The 25,060-nt window shown below is 34.5% G+C and overlaps 1 protein-coding gene across 3 annotated transcripts in view; it reads left to right on the forward strand.

The window, feature by feature from the left end:
- Positions 1–389: 389 nt before the first annotated feature.
- LOC114177339 overlaps positions 390–25,060 on the forward strand; it is a 28,536-nt gene continuing 3,865 nt past the window's right edge. The window contains exons 1-12 of one of the 3 annotated variants that reach the window (XM_028062636.1): positions 390–951; positions 1,349–1,689; positions 2,758–3,436; positions 4,640–4,744; positions 9,411–9,588; positions 10,014–11,740; positions 12,303–12,515; positions 17,232–19,490; positions 21,235–21,350; positions 21,900–22,293; positions 22,362–22,679; positions 23,425–23,512. In XM_028062636.1, coding sequence (XP_027918437.1) covers positions 523–951; positions 1,349–1,689; positions 2,758–3,436; positions 4,640–4,744; positions 9,411–9,588; positions 10,014–11,740; positions 12,303–12,515; positions 17,232–19,490; positions 21,235–21,350; positions 21,900–22,293; positions 22,362–22,679; positions 23,425–23,472 — 6,807 coding nt within the window. In that variant the 5' untranslated portion in view covers positions 390–522 and the 3' untranslated portion in view covers positions 23,473–23,512. Of the gene's footprint in view, positions 952–1,348; positions 1,690–2,757; positions 3,437–4,639; positions 4,745–9,410; positions 9,589–10,013; positions 11,741–12,302; positions 12,516–17,231; positions 19,491–21,234; positions 21,351–21,899; positions 22,294–22,361; positions 22,680–22,852; positions 22,921–23,424; positions 23,513–25,060 lie in introns of those variants that run through there. The other 2 variants (XM_028062637.1, XM_028062635.1) reach the window with 2 other exon arrangements.

Genomic DNA, 25,060 nt, shown 5'->3' on the forward strand with positions numbered 1-25,060 from the left:
ATTTGGGCACACAATTTTTTGTTCAGTTTTACTTTTTTAATAATTATTTATTTTAAATTTAAATGATTTTTTTTTTCTAATTTGATATTTTCAATAATTATTTATAATATGAAATCTATTTATGCAATAACAATTTCATAATAATTATTTATAAGCTATAAAATAATTTTTATAAATTAAAAATTATATAATTTTTTATTTTAGTAATTAATAGTCATTTTATAGTTTAATAAAAATTTTGTTATATATAATAAAGAAAAATACAAACATGTGTTTGCACTAATAATTTAATAAACCTTTTACTATGGTTGAAAGAAAATAAATTCACATTCGCTACCTAAATTTAAACAACTCCACTCCCATTTTTTTTTCTCTGTTTTCATTCCTTTGTTTTTACTACTGGAGTCAACATAACACCACGCCCTAAATTATCGTAATATATGATAGTTTCAATTTCACTGGTTGCGTGAGTCTTGTGTGTTTGTGCGGCGGTGTCTCCCTCGCTTGTTATTTTTTCCGCGAATGTACGGTCATCCTTTCCCTTTCCGAGGTGGCCATGGACAACCGTCACCACCGCCGCCACCGCCGCACTCCGCCAATGCTCCAAACCCTAACACGTTATTCCTGCAACCATCGCTGCCGCAGTATCCTCTAAATGTCCCCAATCCCACCACCGCCTTCTTTCATCAGCCACCGCGATCTTTCTCATTCCCCAACACCACTCGGTCTTTCCCTCAGAACCCGCCCCCAAACCCTAAACTCGCAATTGACCATGCTGAGCGCGCTGCAGCCGCCGCCTTCAGCGCCGTCCTCGCCGCTGGTGGCTCGGTCTCGTCATGGGAGGTCTCCCAGACCGCTCTGTCGATGCTCCAAGTCGATTCTTGGAACTCCTTGGGCATCAAAATGCAGCAAGTACCCTCCCTTCACCGCCTTATGATAACTGAAGGCAAGGTATGAATGTTATGTCATTTCATTTAATGTCATATCACTCGTTCGGAATTTTCGGTTAAAAATTGATTGTTACATTGGGTTTATTAATGAATGAAGAAACCGTCAATATGTACGCCTGAAGTATTACTTACTCTCTCGTTTGTGTCTCCTAAAGTAATAAAAAAATTTATGCACTCCTCGAATATTGAATATCTGTCTCTTTTAGTTCTAATTTTATGTAAACTAGTTAAGTTTAAGGACCAATTTGAAATGGTTTTGAATATTTGGCAGAGTAGTCAATGCGATTTCCACTGCTTCTAGGCCTATTTAGTTTTTTATTTTTTTATTTTTATTTTTATACTATTTTGGTTCTTTTTGAGTAAGAAAGGGGGGTTATTATGTATTGATTGATGTGCAGGTGAATGCTTTTGTCCATTGCTTTGTTGGGGTCCGGAGGATCACTTCCTTGTATGATTTGGAAGTGGCAATATGCAAGAATGAGGCTGTTGATAACTTTGAAGCGCTAGGATTGGGACCTTTGTTGCAGCATCCTTTGGTTATGCATTATTTCTCCCTTCGCTCTGATGTCACCCAGGTGTTTAAGATAACGAGTGAGGAGATAATTCAACTTTTGAGTGAGTTTTTGGATGCTTCTAGAAGTGACAAAATTATTAAGGTTGAACAGTTTTTGGATTTTATTGCCAAGCAGCGATTGGTTAAATGCAAGGAATGGCTTGGGATTCGGATTCAGAACTTGGGGTACGTTATTTCTTGTTTCACTTACATGTTGGTTGAAATGTATTGTTCATTAGTAGCATTAGAAAGATGGAGTGAACGTGTGCTGTGTTGGAGATTTTTCATGTTATAATGATTCGATTTAGGCTCCTCACTCCTCATTAGAATTGATGACATGGGAGATTTGATATAATGCTAAGTAAACAAGTGCAGTTAGTAGGCCAGCAAAATTTCTTTATTGGTGGTATTTGAAGCAGCGGATCAAAATTTTTTTATATTGGCATAATTTGCAAATGAATTATCTGGTTTAGCTCTCATGGAAGATTCTTCAGTCCATACTCATAAACTAACTTTTGTTTAAGCAGATTGAGTTGTATGATTATGTCATGCTGAACACACAGATTGAAAGGGGGAGTATTTTATATTTGCATCTTTGAATGTAACTTTTGGTCCAAATATTTTTAACTGGTTATTGAAATTATTTTATTTCATACCTATGAATTTTGGGATTCATACAAACTAGTTCAGAATAAGCTCTACAATTTGCTTTTGGCTTGATCAGAACCCTTTTTCTTGAAATTGTATTTTTCTGTGCTTTGTAGCTTTTACTTTTTTGGGCAGTAGTTGTAACCAGACTTTTTTGCAATCTTGTTTATTAAGAGATATGTTGTGTGTCTATTAGTAGCATTGTTATTTTTTTCTAGCCTTCTCCCTTGTCTTAATTTTTTTCACATCATGTAAATGCCAACAATCATATTCATATCTCCATTTTCCCGTTTAATTTCAGTGATTGAGACATTCTTTTTGCTGGACTTATTTTCTTGATAAGTATTTGTAGTTTCAAATGTTTTGTATTGGGATTTGAGTATAATTTTTCTACAAATTTTTTTTTTGGAGACCAAAAGTGTGCTTTGACAGTTCACCATGGCAGCATGCAGTTCTATCAGTATACAATAACCACCTCCACAACCTTCTTAAAAAGCTCACGGAGTAGAGAAATAATTGCTTTTATGTTTTCTGGGGTTTTGTTTTCTGTTCTGTGTTGGATTTAGAGTGGCTTTCTTATCCAATCTAATGTTTTTATAATCACAGAATGCATATATCTGCTATACGAGAAGCTAGAAATTCAGAGCAATCAACATTAGAGAAATGCTTGAAGACCTTAAATTTGAAGATTGATAAGTTTGGAAAGCGTTCTCTCTCTTCCTCTCAGAAAAAACAGTTAGATGAACGTTTTAATGCCATTACTCAGCGCATTGAATGTTTTTCTCCTGTAAAAAAGTCTTTTTGTGGAAAGCATATAAGATTTATGTCATCAAGCTCCGAAGATGAAGATAGTGATTCTTCTGCACCTGAACAAAGTAACAACATTATGGGTAACCAGTCAAACCCATCATCACAATTCACTAGAAGTTCAGAACGAGTAAGTAGTTGTCCTTACCCATCTGCAACTGAAGAGATGGAACGACTTGGGGTGAGGAATGATATGATGGGGAACTCCCTTGTTAATAGCAGCCTTAAAAATGAATTTTGTCAACAACCAAGAAAGAAAAGGAAATTTGAAAACGTAACTTCTACAAGATCTGCTGCTTATAAGTTGCAAAAGAGAAAAAGACTCGGACGTGTTGTAACCCCAATCCATAATGGTAACAAAACAGACAAAACCAAGGTACCAATCAATATGGAAGGAAATCTTTCAATCACTAATGATTCTTTGCACTTGTTTGTCACAACCTGGAAGGAGGCATGTTTGGAGCACACGGTTGATGAGGTAGGTGTTAAAGATCATTCAAATGAGATGATACTTTTTTGTTATGCTAAATGGGGTAAATTAGTCAGAATGTTCAGTAGATAACTAGTCTTGGTCTCTGGGAGTCTTAGGCCCTAGCATGAAACAACCTTGGGTTTTGTAAATTGAGCATTTTTGTCTGTTGTTTTTATATTATTGGGGTGCCTGAGAAATTCATTTATATGGGAAATCTATTGCAAAATATTCAAATAATTTACATTTCTCCTTCCCTCATGCTAACACATTTCTCTAATAAAAGCATGCACATTTTGGTTCTTTTCTTTGTGAAATTGTTTACATCCCTTAATATCTTTCATCATCTACTACTTTTATCAGCCTAAAATTTGCATGCACAGTGTATGTCATCTTGAGAGGTGATAATTTATGTATCAAATGGGTAAAGATGAAAAAATATCAGTTAACAGCTAATATTGCTTTTGATGCACGATGTCATGTTTTTAAAGTTTCTATTTTTTGCTGGTTTTTATACCAAAGTATTTTCATTTAGTTGTTTCTAATGGTATGCAACAGTTGAAGCAGTTAATTAGTTTTTTGTTGCTTGCTGTATTTTTTTTTCCTTTAGAAAAGTAAAATACACTATTTTCACGATAGGTTCATGGACCATATGCAAAGACCAAAGATCTCATAGTGGTATAATTTTTTAATAGAAAAAGATCAACTTATGCTGACATACAAACAACTTGGATGGACTATTATTTTTGTTTTTGTGAAGAAGTGGATTTGTGCAGAGAGTTTGAACCAATTTATCATTAGAACGGTTGTTTTTGGGGGATTATTGAATTAAATTTATTTATTTGTTTTATTGTGGAGTGATTTGGTTGGTGCCTTTACATGGAGAGCAGTGCCAGCTTTCACATATATTTTCTATGCGGCACCTAGTTAGTTGTTCATATTCTGAGATGTCAATGTGGTTTTTTCTCATTCAATTAATATTTTCCTTCTCTTTGATCCCTTCCCCCCAAGGATGGCTTATCCATGTATGTCGTACTTTTTCTTCTTCTTCTTCTTCTTCAACTTCAATGAACTTCTTCTACGGAAACAAATGCTCTTCTATGAATATTTATTCATCTACTTCAGCTAGGAATAATTTTTGCAGAAGTATACTTGTTTTAGATATGTGTAACATAGGTCTAACACAGTTCTTGATACACAATTAATATGTAGGTTTTCGAGAGGATGCTTCAATTCTATAAAGTAAAACACTGTGGCTGGAGGAAAATAAAAAAACTGTTCTCATCATATCCTTTCGTTGGGTTACTGAATGTTGCTGTAAGCTTCCTTTTATTCATTCCATTATATTAACATTGCATATGTAACTTTATTTACTTCTTTTATGTATACTAGTTAATTAGCATTTTAAATTTAGCTGTAATCCCCCATTTCACATATAATGAGTTGGTGTTAAGAGATGATTGATTTTGTTTGTTAATTAGGTTCCATTTATATTTCCTTGTCGTAGTAAGCCTATTAGAGATAATTATTTATCAATGTGAATCTGATATTATTGATCCGAGAATAATGAATAAACATCCTTCGTTCCAGTCTACTGTATATGTAATAATATAATAGTATAGCTACAAACATGCAACAATTGTAAAATGGAAAAGCATAGTAGGTCAATTTTTAAACTCTCCATATCAAGACCATTAAGAATCATCCTAAAGTATATATATCAAGAAGACTCCTAGAAAATACCTCATTAAGGAAATACTAAAATTGTTGGGTTATCTAATAGTGGTTGGGTATGGTTACGACATAATAAATGCTTTATTTTAGGGTATTGTATTCTTATTAGAGGTAATTGAGTATTAGGATAACTGAGAAAGAAAATGTTGTGGCAAGGTCAAGTGTAGAAGCATAATACAAACTATGACAATAATCACTTGTGAGTTGATCCGACTAAAACAACTTCTCAAGGAGCTTAAATTTGAAGAAAGTTTCCAAATGCACCTTTTATGTGCCAACTAGGCAAACTTAAACATTCTCGCCAAACATATTGAGGTGAATTGTCCTTTCATAAGAGAAAAAATTGAGTCTGGAGACATCAACATTAGATTTGTCAACTCCAATGAATAATTATCTAACATGTTTACTGTTAGACATCAACATTAGACATCAACATTAGACATCAACATTAGACATCAACATTTGATCCCTCTTGTGATCTTCTATTAATAATGATAGAAAACTAATACAGTGGGATGATTAAAAGACTATTCTAAACTCCTAAGTACAACTCATAGAGGGCATGACTTATTACATATTTCAACAAAATCATTCACAAACTTTCACAAACTTTACCTTTAAATCTCTTACTTTCACCTCTCCATCCCTTAAAACAAACAACCCCACTTTCCCCTCTCTATCTCCTCAAATTCATCCACTCACTCTCCGTTAAATCCATCCTTATTGTCATTTTACCAAGGAAAAGATGCTATCAAAGGAATTACATACTAGATTTATAAGCTCTAATGACTAGCTCGCATGTATTCTCCCTAAATAATTTAGATGACCTAGAATTATATTTATATATTTCAAGTTTGGTGCATGCAAGGTTATCAAACTCGCGGGTTGACTCGTACACTCGTACGAGTCTGCGAGTCATGACAGTGTTCACGGGTTAACTCGCATATAAACTCGTTTTTTTTTCAAACTCGTAGTGAACAAGGTGTAAACTCGTCAACTCGTACCAAACTCGCGAGTTCGAGAGTGAGTCACCGAGTTCGAAGAACGAGACGAAATGACACAAAACATGTTGTTGGCTTTCGAATTTTAAGCCTAAACCAAAACCCCAATGACCCAAATTGAAAATTCAAACGAAAACAGAGATCGAAGCCCAACTCGAAAACCCTAATCGAAGAAGAAGAGAAGATCGAACTTGAAAATGTTGACCTATTTCGACATCTCAGCCCCGGTCATCCACGTCGCAGCTCCAATCGTGTCGCATGGTAGCTCTGATCGCCTCGCGTTGCAGCTTCGTCAGGTCGTTGGTTTAGTGGCGTCGTTGTTCCCTTCTTCTCTTTTCCCTCTTTCGAAGTAATTGACATACGTATTCCCGTTTGGGTTTTTTTACTTTTACTAATCATTACATATATAATATATTATATATTTTTCTTTGTTTTTTTATTTCATTTTTTTTTCTCTGGCTTTTGTTGTTGTTCTGTTACATATATATATATATATATATATATATACACACACATAATATAATATGTGTAGTTTTGTTCTTTTATTTAATTTATTTATTTTATTTTTGGTTTTCTAAAAAAATAAATTATTTGATTTTTAATTGATTGAGACTGGTTTATAATGTCTGGAAGTGGGACATGCACTACTTCAAATTCTTGTGATCCTAGTGAAGAAGATGATGATGTTGGAGATGATATAAGTAGAGGGTTGGGCCAGAGAGTTGAAGTTATTTATGTTTTTTGATTCGTATTAACTTATGTGTTTGCTGTAATTTGAACTGAACTTATATAACAATCATATGTGTTGAACTAAGTTATTTTACAATTATTGAACTTTGTTTACTATTTGCATTAATTGTGGTGATTAAATTCTGAATTGGTATGGTACTATATACAAATTTTCATATGAAGTAGGGGTGTAGTAGACTCTTACGAGTCTACGAGTCGGGTCTACGAGTCGAGTCTACGAAGCTCTCACGAGTCTACATAGACTCTCGAGTCTGATAACCTTGGGTGCATGCAATTTATATCGGCCCCAACTTAAGAGAAGTGTTAAAATTATGGTTGGTATTTTATTGTACAACTTCCATAAATATGCTTTTTAGGTATATGTATCTAGCCTAAGGGTTTTGTTTTACATGACATACCTTTTCCTTCCAATTTACTATTCTCTCTTTCTTATTTATATATGTAATATATAAATACCTTAATTGAGCAAGTAGCAATAATAATCATGGCACAACTCTTTCTACTTAAGAATGTAGCATTCTATGTGTCACTATTCGGTTATGATTTGATCCACTTGGCACCTCTCTAAGGGACAATTGATAACAACAATCTACCCTCAATAATCTATTTAAGAAGGTAGCTCTCTACTTAAGAATGTAGCATTGTATGTGTCACAATTCGGTTATGATTTGATTCACTTGGCATCTCACTACGGGACAATTGATAACAACAATCTACCCTCAACAATGTCCTGCTAGTAGGCCAAAAGTTATACATTTTAGTCAATGCATAAGTCTTTTCACTAGAGAGTGTAGCAACACAAGTGCCATGATTCATGTTGATTTGGCCCACTTGGCGTTTGGCACTCGACAATTAATGCATTTCATGACAACCTCAATACTAGTGAGACAACAATGATGTGGCTCTTTTTTTGTGGCAATGAAAATTAAAATCCCAAGATTGGGAGCTTTGATACTAAGTTGATCTGTGTAAGGAAAAAAAAAAGAACACATATTTTAATGATATCCAATATACAACATCTAGGTTATTGATTTACTTGCTAGAATTATTTAAGAACACATTTAGAGCTTGTTCTATTGTTGGTTGCTGGTATTTGATGGTTTTAGGATTTCACAGCTTGCTGGGATCAATGGTTGAAAAGATTTTTGATGTTAATGTTTTTTTCCCCTTTCTTGCACATGTTAGCTAGTATTTATTATTATTCATAATGCATTAATTTCAATGTTATTAATATCGGATAATGGAAAATTTCGGAGACTCAAATCCGTTGTAAAGTTATAACGGAAACTGTAAAATAAGATGAAATAGGGTTTTGGGATTAATCTCCCTTGTGTAAACCCTACACAAAGGATAGTTTATTTATATTGATAATGGGTCAAACCCAGAAATACATAATGGGCTGAGTCCAACTACTAAACACAATATTATATCATCTAACAGAAACCATAACAGGTTATGGCGGAAACATCAATTTCTAAAGAAATATAATCATATCACATGTAATTCTAATGGAAAAGTAATAATATTATAGTGAAAATAGATTTTTCTTTTAAAAAATAGTTATAGTGAGAGTGTAGAAGAAGAAAAATTAAACAAAAAATTGAAAATAGAAAAAAAGGCTTGGCCGGTGACGGCTAACGGCGGCAGCGACCGAAGAGCAGTGGCGGCAGTGGTGGTTATTGGTGATAATAAGTTGCAGCTGGAAAAGAATAAAAGAAAAAGTGTGCTAAAGTTGTGGGATTAGAATAGGGTGGGTTTTAATTTTTTATTGGGCCTGGACCAATTTTTAGCTCTGTTTTAAACACATAAAGCAAAGGTTGCTGCAATTAGGGTATTAGGGTTTCACTCCTGCCGCCGCTCCTCCCCCTTCTTCCACTTTGCTGTCATCTCTCTTCTCCACCCCACTTCTTCCGCCATTGTTGTTCTGCCAACCACTATGCATAAAATGGCCGCCATGGACCACCATGGAAAATCCGTTTCACCACCATCTTGTTGTGGCGGCAGGTCGGAAAACCGCCACTACATTCCGCCATGGCCGAAATTTGATAATACAATTTTCATGTTAATATTTATATTCTCTATTAGTGTTATATCTAAGTCAGTTTTTATTTTTATTTAATTTTGTACTAGCTATGCCACTTCATCAGTGCTCTGTACTCTTTATTTTCAGTTGTTTGTAGTTATTTGGACGTTACACTGTTTTGTAACCATCAATAACGGTTTTGTAACCTTATTTAACTGTCTTTTCCGTTTTTCCTATCTGTAACACGTAAAACATTTTTTTGAGTGACAATATACTACTTTAATTTTTTGTACGTTCACCCAGTCACAAGACTGCATATTCATTTGTTCTGATTATGCCTTTTCTTTTTTTGGTCAAAATCTAATATCTATTAATATTGCCGGTTTATGTGACTTCTTTATGGAACAAATATAGGCTTCTTGGTAAAAATGTATATCGTCATATGGTGAAATTTTCTCACTCTTCAATGCTTTAGGTTTCATATATCAAATCTGGAATGAGGAACAACATGTATGATACATTCCAAGATATCATTGGTAATGAATTAAGTAACTCCCCAACCAAGCGGTCTTCTGAATATGAGACTATCGATGTTGGACCATGCCAGGAGAAAGTGCCAGTCATAACAATGGATAACATAGAGAATGCAAAGTGTGAGTGTTTTTCCTTTAATTCAAGCTTTGGTTGACATATTTTGTAGTTATATTCTAATATTGACAATCTGTACCTTTATATTTCAGTTTCCATAACTAGTCAAAATCACATATATTACAATGAATTGCACTTGGAACTTAATACAGCTCAATCTTCTGAGTATTTTATATGCCTAATTTTATATTGGAGTTGTATGTTAATGATTTAAAATCTATTTGATGAGAACTTAAGAAATTTATTTTGGAGTTGTATGTTAATGATTTAAAATCTATTTGATGAGAACTTAAGAAATTTATTTTCTTTTCTTTTAAATTCCAAAAGGATACGAGCATTATTGTGCTACCTTTTTTTGTAGTTTTCCTTATTATGTATGCGATCTTTTATATCGTTGGTGACATGGAAACTTCATTATTGGATGTCACAGGTATTTCTTCTGGTGATGTCGTCAGAAAAATTGGAACTTATTTTGACCATGACAATGAGATAAATAGAGTTAGTAGCGACTCACTTATGCAACATAGAATTATGTTGTTGAGGAAGTTTTGCAACTGTGAAAATTGGGTGGCCAAGGAATTTGGTATTCAAAACTTTGATTCTCTTGGTTATGGAGATTTCATATCATTCCTGGTGAAGCACATTAACCAGTTGCCTCATGAGCTACTGGAGTTGTTTGATGGAGATAGATGTGAAAATTTCCCTTTTGGGGCCTGCATGTCTACAAATCAATTGACTACTCTAGTATCTCAGGCTCTTAGTACTTTGTGGGAGAATGAAATAGTAACCAAACAAATGGTATCCATACTGCTTACGAGGCAGTTCCCTACAATTATGTTTGATGTTCCTCCAAATGGTTCTCTAGTGAATCTGCTGGATGCTGTTCAGGGGCATAAATCTTGTGTGACTTCAAAATGTGTTGTATTTTCGGCAACTATTACAGGAAAAAACTATGGAGAGTCATCAAGTGATAGAGATAATAATTGGTCAGAAATGACTACTGATTGGTCTGAGATGAGCCACGCAAAAAACAATGAAAATGTTATGGCAAAAAATGCTATTGAACTCTTTCTCAAGTCTCCAATGTTGTCTGATTTGAGCAAGTGGTCTCATTGGGATCTTAGGTTTGCTCCCTTTCTAGGCCCACTAATATCATGGTTGTTGAATGATGTAAATACCCAGGAATTGTTGTGTTTAGTTACCAGAGATGGAAAGGTGATACGGTTAGATCATTCTGCTTCCTTGGACTCTTTCCTGGAGGCCGCACTTCAAGGATCCTCTTTCCAAACTGCAGTGCATTTGCTGTCTCTGATCGCACTTGTAGGGGGGGAAAAATATGTGCCATTGTCACTTTTAAAATGCCATGCTTGTCATGCATTTGAAGTTATGTTCAGAAACTCTGTTGAAGATGTTGAAGTTAGTGATGATGGGAATGGTCTCTATCAGTCTGTGGAAGTATTAAGTAAAACAAAGAATTTAACTGAAATTTCAAATGCTAAAATGGGAAGTGAGTTTAGCAAACACATAGATAAAGTGAGTAAAGTTGCATCCATTCTGTCAAGGTTTGTGCTTGATTGTCTTGGTTACTTACCAGAAGAATTTCACAGTTTTGCTTCTGACTTGTTGCTTTCTGGGATGCAATCTGTTTTCAAGGATTCTGCTTCAGCTATTTTATGTGAATGCACCAATATCGAGCAACGTTTCATGCTTCATGAAATAGGATTATCTTTGGGTATTTCTGAATGGATCAATGATTACCATTCATTTATTTCAAACAACACCTCTGACATTCATTGTACTCAAGTTTCATGCGTAAAAGATGCCAAAACTGATATAAAAGCAAGGGGTCATGACCAATATACCTTGGATAAGTCTCCTATTCCTGAAGCAAATATTGAAGTCACTGGAACAGTTGATCAAGAAAAACCTAACCAGGAATCTAACACTTGCTGCCTTGGAAATTCATTTCAAAATGGTGCAGATGTGGATGCTCCACTGCTTATTGAATCCATCAGGCGGGATGAATTTGGCCTAGATTCAAGTCTTTCTGATATTGATACTTCAATGTTGAAGAAGCAACACGCTCGGTTAGGGAGAGCACTGCATTGCCTTTCACAAGAACTATATTCTCAAGATTCACATTTTATTCTTGAGTTGGTGAGAATAATTCTTTAATGTTTTATCTTTTGATTAGTAATAATGGAGAAATGGAGGATATTTGTGATTCAATATTATTTCTTTTTCTTATTATTGTTCGTAAGTACTATGTGTTGAATATCTAAGATGATGTTAAGCTTCTACATTATTACCTAATAGATGAGTTTCACTTTTTACATTACCTTAGACGTTGAATTTTGTTGGGAATGGATAAATATAATATCTAATATAGATTGAAGACAGAGATAACACACTGGAAATGTTTCTCATATCTCAATGATTTTAGTTTTTGGAGTAGTGACATCATATCTGCACCATTGATAGATTGTTCATGCTATGCAGGAGGGTAAACAACCGAGTCTGATTATCTTAGAGCAATTCAATTTAAATCTTCAATATCATTTTACACTGTTCATGTGCAGTTGATAGTAATAAATCATTTACATTGACGATCCATTCTTAAATTTGAAAATTTGTTTATCTTGTTGGCACTTATTAAAACTATTGGTAGTTTTTGAGAGTCAATACGTCATGTGCCTGATAATTGTTAATTTTGATTCAGGTTCAAAATGCAGATGACAATAATTATCCAGAAAATGTGGAACCAACTCTTACATTTATTCTTCAAGATTCTGGTATAGTTGTATTGAATAATGAGCTAGGTTTCTCTGCTCAAAATATGAGAGCACTTTGTGATGTTGGAAATTCAACAAAGAAAGGATCTAATGCTGGATACATAGGGAAAAAAGGCATTGGTTTCAAGTCTGTTTTCCGGGTATGTTTCTGGGTATTTTTCTTTAGGTTCTTAAAACAACATTGTTTTATCCGAAGACCCAACTTCAATTTTATTAATTGCTAAAATCAAGTCCATCTACTAGTTTTTAGATCCCCAAAACTCTGAATTCTTATTTCGTTCTTAATATTTCCTTGAATGAATCCATTAAATCCTTTTAAACCATCTTGTGATATAGACTTTGTTCTTTCAATCCTTAACCCAACGATACAAATTTGATAAAAAAATTCATCTCTAAACTTTTCTAACATTTGGTATCTCTAATCCATCCCAAACCTCTACTTGTTGAGTAGGACTTGATTGTAACTACAATTAAAAAAAAATCTGGGACTAAATTCTAGTGAAAAATTATCAAGTATCTAAAATTATATTATAATTATATACAAATGATTTGGAATGATTTTTATAGTGAATTTCCCTCTTAGGATCTCAAATTTGTCAATAAGATTTACTGCCAAAGTTTTTTACTATATTTTTAATTTCTTCCTCATTGTTTATCACGTTTTTCATCTTTTGCAATCTACTATAGAATTTGTCAAGTTATGTAAGTATTTTGTTTGCAAACACAAACCAACATGTATCATTAGCTTGTTGAAAAATCATGACAGGTGTTGCTCTTGCATTTATAGCAAAAGCATACAAACACTTGAAATAAAAGAGAGAGGGGCATAAGCTGGATCCCTAATGTGTATTGAGCACATAGGGTTATGCATTTATAAATAGGATAATATAGAGATGGACCCAAGTTTGTTACAACGAACACTCCCTTTCAAGCCGGTGCATATAAATCGTATAAACCAAGCTTATTATAAATATAACCAATTCTAGCTCAATGTAATGATTTAGTAAACACACATGCTAGTTGATCACTAGAATTAACATTGTCTTGATATTTCCATATACAATTTTTTCTCGAATAAAATGACAATCAACATTGATATGTTTGGTTTGCTTGTAAAAGACGAGATTTGAACTAATATGAGGAGTAACTCGATGTCATATATAAGTGTCATTTGAGTCAAATTGCAATTCTTTAAGTAATTGTTTAAGCCAAATAAGCTAACAAGTATATGAGGCCATGGCTTTATATTTTTCTTTTGACTAATCTTCCATACTTCCTAAGAGTGACTCCCCCTATTAGGTAGGATTTTGGTATTGGGATCCGTGGGTGTGTCAACTGACTTTGAATTCATTAATCCAGTATCCTCGGAAATATCAAATGCATACTTCCTTTGAGAAATAAAAATTCCGTTGTTGGATTTTGCTACCTCAACTCCCAAATATCTGAGTTTGCCAAGGTATTTGATCTGAAAGTGGTGACAAAAATGTTGCTTTACTAATGCGATGCCATAGTGATAATTGTTTGTAAGTACAATATCATCAACATATACTACTAGATAGATACACCCAGAGTGACGATAAACTATTGAATGATCTTCACTTTGAGTCGTACAAAATTATTGAAGAACAATGCTAAATTTGCCAAACCAAGCCCTAAGAGATTGCTTGAGACCATATAAAAATTTGTGGAGACAATATACCAATCTAGAAGACTCCTCTTGAGCAACAAAACCTAGAGGTTTCTCCATATAAATTTCTTCTTGCAAATTACTACTAAGAAAAATATTTTTCACATCCAGTTGATAAAAAATAGTCAAAATTGAAGAGTAGGCATGGCTATGAATAAGCGAACAAAGGTCATCTTTGCAATGGGAGAAAGTGTTACCAAAGCAATTCAAAAATTTGTGTGTAACCTTTGGGCACTAGGCGAGCTTTGAGATGATCAATAATGCCATTAGGACCAACCTTGATAGCAAAAAATCCACCTATAACCAACATTAGATTTTCCAGAAAAACGAGTTCTCAAGTTCTATTACTTTGAAGAGCACTTATTTCATTAACCATGACTTGACACCAATTAGGATGGGTGAAGGCATCACCTATAAATTTTGAAATTGTAACTAAAGAAATAGACAAAAGGAAAGTATGAAGTGATGGAGATAACCTATGATAACTCAAAGCACTATAACAAGGATAAGAATTATGGGTAGAGCACATACCGTTATATAGAGAAATGATTAGATTCAATTGTCCTTGTTGGAGGAGATGAAGGAGCACTAAAAGAGATTTGGTGGAAGATGGGAAATTTATTAAAAGTATACACATGAAAAGGTGGTGGGGAAAGGGAGATATGTAGGCACACTAGAAACAATACGAGGATCACAAACAACTGGGTTAGTGATTTGATAAGATGGAGATGTAGTAAGAATGAATAGACTTAAAGTATAGGGAAGACTCAGTAAAGGTGACATCAACTGAAATGAAATAGTGGTTAAGGGAGGGAGAGGAACATTTATATCCTTTTTGTGACCTAGTGATTTCTATAACATGTGGACCCAAAGACTAAGTTGTAAGACATGGAGATGCGGAAGATGAGTTATGCAGTTAATAAAGATTCTCTTACTTACGCAATTCAGTCTTTAACGATGCTTATCCCGCATCTTGTCACGAGGAAATAAAATAGAATGAGTAATTTGGTTATCTAAATGATATGTGATTAATTCGATAACACACTATGAACAACATAACCCCAAAAGTATTGAGGAATCTCACCATGGATTAACAATGTGTGAGTTGTTTCAACAAAATGTTTATTCTTTTGCTCAACTACCCCATTTTTTTGAGGTGCATGTGCACATAAGGTTTGATGAAGAATCCTATGAGAAGTTATAAAACTTTGAAGAGAATGAGAAACATATTCACGGGTGTTATCACTGTGCATATTTTGAATAGACACTCCACATTGATTTTTAATGTTGTTGTAAAGTGATTGAATCATAGAAAACAAACTCAGAAAGATCTTTCATTGAAATAACAGTGTACATCTTGAATAATGATCAATAAAGGCGACAAACTACTAAAATCCTAAATTTGACTTAATTCAACTTGGTTCCCAAATGTCAGAATAAACCAAAGCAAAGGTAGGCGAAGCATGTTGTGAATCATTTATAGGAAAAGGACTATGACTGTGTTTTACTACTTGACATGACTTAGATAAACTTGGAACAAGCTGCAACATCTTGACAAGGCTAGGTTGACCCAACTTCGAATGAACAAGAGAGGTAGACTACATGACCGTACCAATATGTCCAAATGTTCGCAGATGATAAAGGCCATGAAACTCACATTCAGTGCCAATAAATAAATAGAACCAGAAAATTCTCCTACTGTTTTCGATACAATGTTTTATGATCTTCTGTGTTAGCGTCTCCTATTGCACCTTTCCTTAATACTCATCCCATGCAAACCAGGTCTGAACCTACTAGTGTTAAACAAGCTGTTAAAGATAAAGATTGGTTGGCTGGAATGCAACAAGAATGAGGCTTTAGTGAACTAAAAGACTTGAGATCTAGTACCTTTTCCCTTTAATAGAAAAGTTGTTGGTTGCAAATGGGTTCTTAGAGTTAAGGAAAATGTAGATGGCTCTATCAATTTATATAAAGCTCTACCATGTAAGGAGGCCCTAGAGCTGCCATGGTAGTAAAAGGTAAACAACCCGAATTAGTCAGAGAAAAGAAAAATGATTTATTACCAATGATATGATTTGTGGTCCTTGAGTTTAGAACCCAAGAGCCAAGATAGTTGGAGTGAGTGAGGCCAACAAATGATGTACCCATGTGTGCAGTAGAAGCATATTGTCTTGAAGGATCAAATGTTGAAGGTGCTGAAGAGGCCATAGATAATCGTACATTGAGAAAATAATTATTGGGAGAGAGAAACAACCCTAAAAATAGTGAAAAAAATTCCAATGAACCTTGATCACAATGAAAGTTACAAGTTTGATGAGTTGGACAAGATGGGGAGACCAGACTAGGTGTTGGTAGCACAGTGGTGGTGAAAGACAAAGGCGGTAAAAAAGCTGATAGCATTGCCAGAAAATAATTCCAGAACAATATTTAGCATTGGCGAACAGTGGGTTTACCAGAGAGGCAAGGATAAACCCTAGATTTGGATAGCATGTTGAAATAAAAGAGAGAGGCATAGGCTGTATCCTACTGCATACTGAGTACATAGGGTTGTGTATTTATAGATAGAAATATAAAGAGATGGAGCCAAGTCCTTTACATGTAAAACATACGAACAAAATTGAATTTGTTCACCATATTACAAAAAACTGACTTTTCCCTAATGTTTTAAATTGTGATGAAAGACTTGATAAGAAGAAAAAAGTCTTTTTCCACCAGGTAAAGTCAGTCATATGAATCAAATGACATGGTTAAGGAAAATATTAAAAAATGTAAATTTATTCGTTTGCACTGGTCTCTGGTTTGCACTTTAGTTCTGTTAATTTACACCTCTTATTGAAGATAATGTTTCCCAAACTCTGGCAGGATTTCAGTTTCTATGCCTGAACTGATGGTTGTGCATTTTTCTGAACTTTCAAAATTTTAGTACAGCTTTTTTATTTACAAGTTTCTTTTCCTTTTTTCTCACTTCCTATTTGCAAGGTATTATCATATTTCTCTTTCATCTTCTTTAATCTGTCAGAGGTTAATTGAGCTGACGGTGGATTAATGCAAGGGCTTTTGTTCTTTATCATATTTGTCTATATATAATTATCACAAAACACATTTTTTCTCTTCATTTTTTATATATTTAAATAATGAATTTCATTAATCTTAGTTGTCCTTATTGCAGGTCACAGATGCTCCAGAAATTCATTCCAATGGTTTTCATGTTAAATTTGACATTAGTGAAGGCGAGATTGGTTTTGTTTTGCCCACAGTAATACCTCCTTGTGATATTGGGATATTCAGGAGGATGGCATCTAATGATAGCAAATTGTATGATGATGGTTCCTGGAAAACATGCATTATGCTTCCATTCAGATCCCATCTATTAGAAGGAATGGCCTTGAATAGTATTTTGACTATGTTTTCAGATCTTCATCCTTCATTGTTACTTTTTCTTCATCGCCTCAAGTGTATCAGGTTGAGAAACATGCTTAATGATACGCTCATTGTTATGAAAAAAGAAATTTTAGGAGATGGTATCATTAAGGTTTCTCATGGAAATGAGAAAATGGTGTGGTTTGTAGTATCCCAGAAGTTGCAAACAAATTCCATTCGCTTTGATGTGAAGACAACTGAAATCTCTATGGCATTTACTTTGCAGGAATCAGATAATAGTTACATTCCATGTTCAGATCAACAGCCTGTTTTTGCATTTCTTCCTTTAAGAACATATGGCCTGAAGTTTATTCTTCAAGGTGATTTTGTTCTTCCTTCATCTAGAGAGGAAGTTGATGGAGATAGTCCTTGGAATCAGTGGTTGCTGTCAGAGTATCCCAGTTTGTTTGTCAGAGCACAAAGAGAATTTTGTGAACTTCCCTGTTTTAGGACTGAGCCTGGAAAGGGAATTTCCGCCTTCATGAGTTTTGTTCCATTAGTGGGTGAAGTTCATGGTTTTTTCTCCAGTCTTCCTCGTTTGATTATTTCTAAATTGCGAATGATGAATTGCTTACTTGTGGATGGTGAAAATAGTGAGTGGGCTCCTCCATGTAAGGTATTGAGAGGCTGGACAGAGCAGGTGCGTGATTTTATTTCTGATAACATGCTTCTTGAACACCTTGGGCTTAGATACCTGAATAAAAATATAGTATTGTCTGATGCATTAGCGAGGGCACTCGGCATTGAGGACTTTGGGCCTAACATCCTGGTTCGATTACTGTCATCTTTATGTCACAGAAAGACCAACCTTATATCTATGGGCATGAGTTGGCTAGCTACTTATCTAAACACTCTTTATTTAACAATGTTCAATTCATCTGCCGCTATGTCAATCAATTTTAAAATGGAAGATGTTTGTAAAAATCTTCAAAAGATACCATTTATTCCACTTTCGGATGGTACATACAGCTCAGTGGATGAAGGCACTATATGGTTGCAATCCAATATCTTAAACCCAGGGTTTGACGATGAGCATAAAATTGAAGCTTTCCCTAATGTATGTGCTAAACTAAGGACTGTAAGTCCTTCCCTTTTCTCTACGTCTTCTGGTACTCTGAGCATGAATATGATTTTTTTGGACAATATTACCCAGTTACTTCAGGGTATTGGTGTTCAACAGCTGTCTGCACATGAATTAGTGAAGCTGCATATTTTACCTGCGTTGTCTGATGAAACAATGGCAAACAAAAATAGAATGTTAATGGTGGAATATGTATGTTTTGTAATGCTACACCTGAACTCCACCTGTTCTGATTGTTTTACTGAAAGCAATCATATAATATCCGAGTTTAGATGTAAATCTTTGTTATTGACAAATTGTGGTTTCAAGTGTCCTGCTGAGACACCAATTCATTTCTGTACTGGATTTGGGAATCCTGTTACTCCAAAATTGCTGGCTGATTGTGTAAATATGACGTGGCATGAGGTAGACCTAATCTATTTAACCCATCCAGTAAATGAATCAGTTTCATCTGCAGTGATGAAGTGGAGGAATTTTTTTGAGAAAATTGGCATCACTGATTTTGCTCAAATAGTTCAGGTGGACAAGAGTGTTGTTGATATTGGTGATGCCACATTTAAGCAGGTGATGTGGGATAGGGGTCTAATATCGACTGAATCATTAGTCAAAGACTGGGAATCCCCTGAAATAGTGCAATTATTGTCCTTGTTGTCTAAAGGTGGCAATCTTGAAAATTGTAAATATCTCTTGGAGGTTCTTGATATGTTATGGGATGCTTGCTACAGTAATAAAACAACGGGTTATTTTTATCCTAAATCTGTTGGGGATGGCCGTCCCTTTAAGTCTACATTTATATGCAGCTTGTGTGATATCCAGTGGGTGGTTTCAACCATGGATACAGAGCTACACTATCCTAGGGATTTGTTTTATGATTGTGAAACAGTCCGGATGATCCTAGGAGATTTTGCTCCGTATGCTGTTCCAAAGGTTAGTTTTGGGCACTTTTTGTTATTCAGTGAGAGAATGTATAATTTCTCTTGGATTTCCTAACATTTTTCTTCGGTTAGTCAGTGTGATATTTTTCAGTCTATTATTTCTGTTAGGTTTTTGGGTGTTACAGTAACAGCTGTTACAATAATTGATTTTGCCTGTGCATGGATATTCTATTCGAATAGAGGATAGGCAATTAGAATACAATAATTTATTTCCTATCGCATTTTTCTTCTGTTAGTCAGTATGATATCTTTCTGTCTGTTGTTTCTGTTAGGTTTTTGGGTGTTCAGTGACAGCTGTTACAATAATTGATTTAGCTTGTGCTTGCATATTATATTCTTATAGAGCATAACCAATTATAGTCAGTGCGAAAAAAGTGTTTAAGGAGAAAGCAATAATTATGGAATTAATTTCTTGATATGAAAAAGAGAATTGTTTTGCCCATATAAGCTAACAGTTAACGGATGCAATTTCTCTATTGATAAGAGATCATCCTATGTTCTTGAGATTACAAGTTAATGGTGTTTAATCATATATGGGCATGAAGATTAAAGAGGACTCTCTAAACTCTCACCCACGGCTTAACAATAATAACTCTATTTAAATTATTCAACTCTTTACAAGTGGTGGAGAGGTCTTTTTATATAGGCGTTGGAAGGGACCTCTTAGCTATTACACAAATTGTGATTCTAGAAGTTAAGGAAACCTAGAAACTAGAGCAACCTAGCATGACCTAGATATATCTAAGGCCAGCTCCTTGCTCTCCAAGGGTAAGTCACAGGGCCTTGATCTTTATATATGGTCAACCAAGGTCTCCTCTAACCTTCCATGTGCTAGTCCAAGGTTGGGCCAAGTCCAATTCCTTCTCTCTTCCAACCAAGAGTGCTTTCTTCAAACTAAGAGGTGTTAAAGCACCCCAAGCTTTAGGCCATGCACCCCATCCTCTACCCTCCAAAGGATGTCTTGATTAGCCAAGGAGGTGCCAAAAGCAACCCTACAAAAGCATAAGTCTAAACAGAAGGAGAAATGCTGTGTAAAGAAAAGGAAATGAGTAAGGATGAGGTCTCCCTATAGTCATGCTTCTATTAATCCTCCTAGTAAGAGTCTCTTCTTCCTCATGAGGAGTCATGGGCTCATCATCCTCCCCCTCTTGGAGAGAATTTGACCATGAATTTGCAACACTTATATCAAAAGGAGAATGATCACCAACATTAAAAGTAGGGCTAATGTTATAACTAAAGAGTAAATCTAACTAATAGGGATTGATATTGATCCTCATCAAAACATGGGGGTTGTGAATTGCATTGTATCGTGCGATACGAATCGTGTATCGTACAATACTTACTACCATGCTGATTGTTGATATGGTTTATATAAACAAAGTGCACCATGTAATTCATAATTTATAGATTAAGTACTGGTATGGTTTATATACTGAGGTCATTTTTTATGCTATTATATTGTCTTTCCTAGCTTGGATTTTGGTTGTCGTATGGTTGGATTGCTTGTACTACTAGAGCTAGGATTATATGTGAGGATATTAATTTGTCTATCTGCTAATTATTAAATTTCAAAATTTGAATTTTTGATAAACTTTACTGTTTTTTAATGTTTTCCTTTGGTTGCAGTACCTGTGCTACAACAATGTTGTCTGCTTTATTTTGGATTTTGAATACTGTGACAGCTGAAAAAAGAATATAGCAACTGGAATTTGACATTTTTTTCTGTGTTTAATTAGGTGAAAAGTGAAAGATTGGTAAAAGATTTTGGGTTTAAGACTAGGGTTACTCTTGGTGATATTTTGGACGTTCTTAAGGCCTTGAGAAAATCATCGAAGACTCCATCCAAGGCAAGGTATGCATGTCTATGTTTAGGAAATTTGTCTTTGTGTAAATAAAGTCAAACCCAATCCCCTTCAAATATTACTTCTCTCTTTTCCGTGTTTTGTTTTCTGTATCTCTTTGTTTGTAGTTGTATTTGCATTTTAATCATCTCATTAAGCTTCATTACAAATTCAGCTTTGAATACCCCTTCCCTTCATTATATATGAAATCATTAAGTTTAGTGAAAGGTACCATGCTCAACTTCAAAAGGAGAGATCCTGGTACTCTTGTGAACACTATGTTACAGGCAAACTCACTTTAGGGGAGGGGGGGGGGGGTCATCTACATTGATGTTGGAACTTGTGATGATTCTATTATTGTTATTATTATTATTATTATTATTATTATTATTATTATTATTATGTTGAAGAAGTTTATGTGCCTATTGGTAGGAGAGAAAAGTTGAGTGGCCAAATTTAGAAATTGGCTGTCGTTGACTATCAGTGATTCTTCTGTGCATTTGCTAACAATTTTAAATTACACAAGTTTACTCACAAATAATGTCGATTGCTTTTGCCAGCATAACACAAATGACCAAATTATATACGTTCATTTGGAATGAAATGGCATCTTCAAAGAAGAAAACTATGGATGACTTGATGTCTGGACCTTTCATATTTATACCATACTCATCTGTCTATGATCATAATGATGCTGTATGTGGGACGTTTGTGTATCCCAATGAAGTTTATTGGCATGATTCAACTGGTTCTGTTCAGCAAATGAAGGAGTTCCATCCTCAGTGCAACTCATCTTATTCCCCTATAAACAAGTCGTTATGCAATATTTACCCTTCTCTTCATGGTTTCTTTGTTGATGAGTGTCAAGTACAAGAGGCACCTCCTCTATGCAGCTATATTCAAATTTTGCAGCAGTTATCAACTGTCACTTTGCCTTCGCAAGCAGCAGATAAAGTAAGTTTTGATCTATAAATAGGAAGTGTTTCTTTTACCTGTAATCTTACCCGGTGCTCTCTCTCCAGATTTTGCAAGTTTTTCTCAAGTGGGCAGATGGACTGAAGTCCGGTTTGCTTAGTGTTGAGGGTGTCAGTTATCTGAAAGAATGTCTTTCCAAATTAGAGTTTCCTGTGCTTCCCACTGTGCAAGATAGGTGGGTTTCGTTGCATCCTTCCTTCGGTCTCATCTGCTGGTGTGATGATAAGAAGTTGAAAAAGGAATTCAAACATTCTGAAAACCTGGACTTTCTCTATTTTGGAGAACTGACTGATGATTGTAAGGAAATGGTGCAAGAAAAAATTTCCATCGTCATGAAAAGCTTCGGTATTCCAGCTATCTCAGAGGTATGAACACACTTTCTCCTGTGATTCTCTTTTGGTCTGTTATATATTTTGCAGTGTAGACTATTCTTAAATTATTTTCAATCGCATTTGCCCCCTGATTTTATAGTCTGCTGATTAGTTTTATACTTATGTAGTTTAGACATTTCTGAATATCTCCCTTTTCTTAAAAATAGGAAGGAATCAAGGTGTTTGTCCTTCATTCATCTGGCATTTAATAGCTTGGTGAGCCAAATGATATCTTGTTTTCCAACACACTTCTAAAGTTCAAAAGAAATATCATGTGGACTAACATCTTTACCGTTTTCTATCCTCCTCAAGGTTTCTCTTGCCTCTCCAATTTTAAATATATGATAGTGAGCCAAACTTTTGTCCTATTGGATTTCTAGTCCTCTCATATGACAATCCGATCATTGTTCATAATTGTAAAATTTACATAAGCAATACCTCCCATCCTCTTTAATATCTTGATATGTGATCTCTGATCAACAGTTTACTTTCTTACTCTTTAATACATCTTTCTTGATCCAAATATCTTGTTTGCCTTCTTTATTTTGGTAAGCTTTTGTACTCTTTAATACATCTGCGCTCTTTAAAAATCTTAAAAGGTTTTAGATTGTTTCGGTAACAACTTTCCTTTTCTAATTTCGAGCATTCACTTGTCCAATTTTCAAACTTATTGCACTCTTTTAGACAAGAAAGAAATCTGTTTCTTGCCTTGTTTGATTAGTTTCATTCTATTGCCAAGATTCTTCAGCTCTCAGCACTGCCTTTCATTCTCCCAAGACCAATTTAGCAACATTTACTAATCTTCCCAGACATCACATCTCAATGAGGTTAACACTAGCTTGTTATTCCCAATTATCTTCGTTCAATAATTTCATCTTAAAAACGTCTATGTTTTTCTCCATGGATTTGCTACCACTTCATTAACTTGTTGAGTTTTTTCGTTATGCTTCTTCATACTACCGTAAAAAATCAAAGAATATTTCACATGCGATAAAAAAAATTATTTGAACAGAATTTTCCTTTGTCAGTAAGCTATTAATAACACTGTAATTTGTTAGTGCTTGAACCTATTTAAAGTATGACTAAGGAGCATTTAATTAGCCACATAAAAACATGTAACTGAACTAGCCTATTTGTCATTTTGGGCATGCTTGGATGAGCTTCTCCACAACTCCTTCTAGGAGCAATATTAAAAAAATAAAATTAACTTTTTTCTTCATGAACTGAAATTAGATTGTACAGGATAAAAATAAAAAATTTTAGAAACAATATAAGAGAGCTTCTATAAATTAGCTTAAGCATATACTATATTTAATATGTTGGTTCTTATTAAATTTAGTGAAAAACTAAGTATAGGGTTAATCTCCCTGGTGTAGAAAATACACATAAGGTAATGTATTTATAATAATGAGAAAGTGGGCTAAGCCCAAATGCAAATGAATATGTAAAAATAACATAATTAACATAGGTACTATGTTTCCCTAATTAACATAAAATGTAATATATCTAACACTCCTCCTCAAGTTGGTGCATATAAATTGTATGTGTCAAGCTTGTTACAAATATAATCAATTCTCGACCCCGTAAAGCCTTAGTTCAAATATCTACTCACTAATCATTTGAGTTGACGAACTCAACCTTGACGTCTCTAGTCTTCATTTGAATGAAATGATACTCAATCTTAATGGGTTTGGTCCTCTCATGAAAAATAGGATTAGAACTAATATGAACATCATCATGATTGTCACATATGAATGTCATTTAAGTGACATCTCCAAAATGTTACTCTCTTAAGCAATTACTTAAGCCAAAAAAGTTCACAAGTGGCTGAGGCCATATCTCTATATTTTGCTTTCGCACCTAATCTTGCCACAACACTTTGTTTCTTGATTTTCTAAGAGATGGAGACACAATACCCGAAAGTGAATCTTCTATCTAAAGGAGATCCTGCCCAACTAGTATCAAAATAGCAAACAACTTTTGTATGAACAAAACATTTAAACATGTAGACCCAAAGACCTTTAAAGCCAAGGGATGGAGAGGTTCATGAGAAAATAAAGAGAATGAGAAATTTTGTTATCAAAAACTGAAGATCACATACGATTAATAAGATAAACATGTAGTAAGAATAGCATCACCCCAAAACTGTTGAGGAACCTCACCATGAATTAAAAGAGTGAGTTGTTTCAATAAGATGTCTATTCTTTGCTTAGCCACCGTTCTTTTTTAAGGTGTATAAGCACATGAAGCTTGATTGAGGATTTTGATAAGAAGCCATAAATTGTTTAGAAGACTGTGAAAGATATTCACGACCATTATCACTCCGTAAAGTTCAAATCAAAATCCCAAACTGAGTTTTTATTTCATTATAAAAG

Source organism: Vigna unguiculata, chromosome 3 (assembly GCF_004118075.2).
Source record: "Vigna unguiculata cultivar IT97K-499-35 chromosome 3, ASM411807v1, whole genome shotgun sequence".
Classification (NCBI taxonomy): domain Eukaryota; kingdom Viridiplantae; phylum Streptophyta; class Magnoliopsida; order Fabales; family Fabaceae; genus Vigna; species Vigna unguiculata.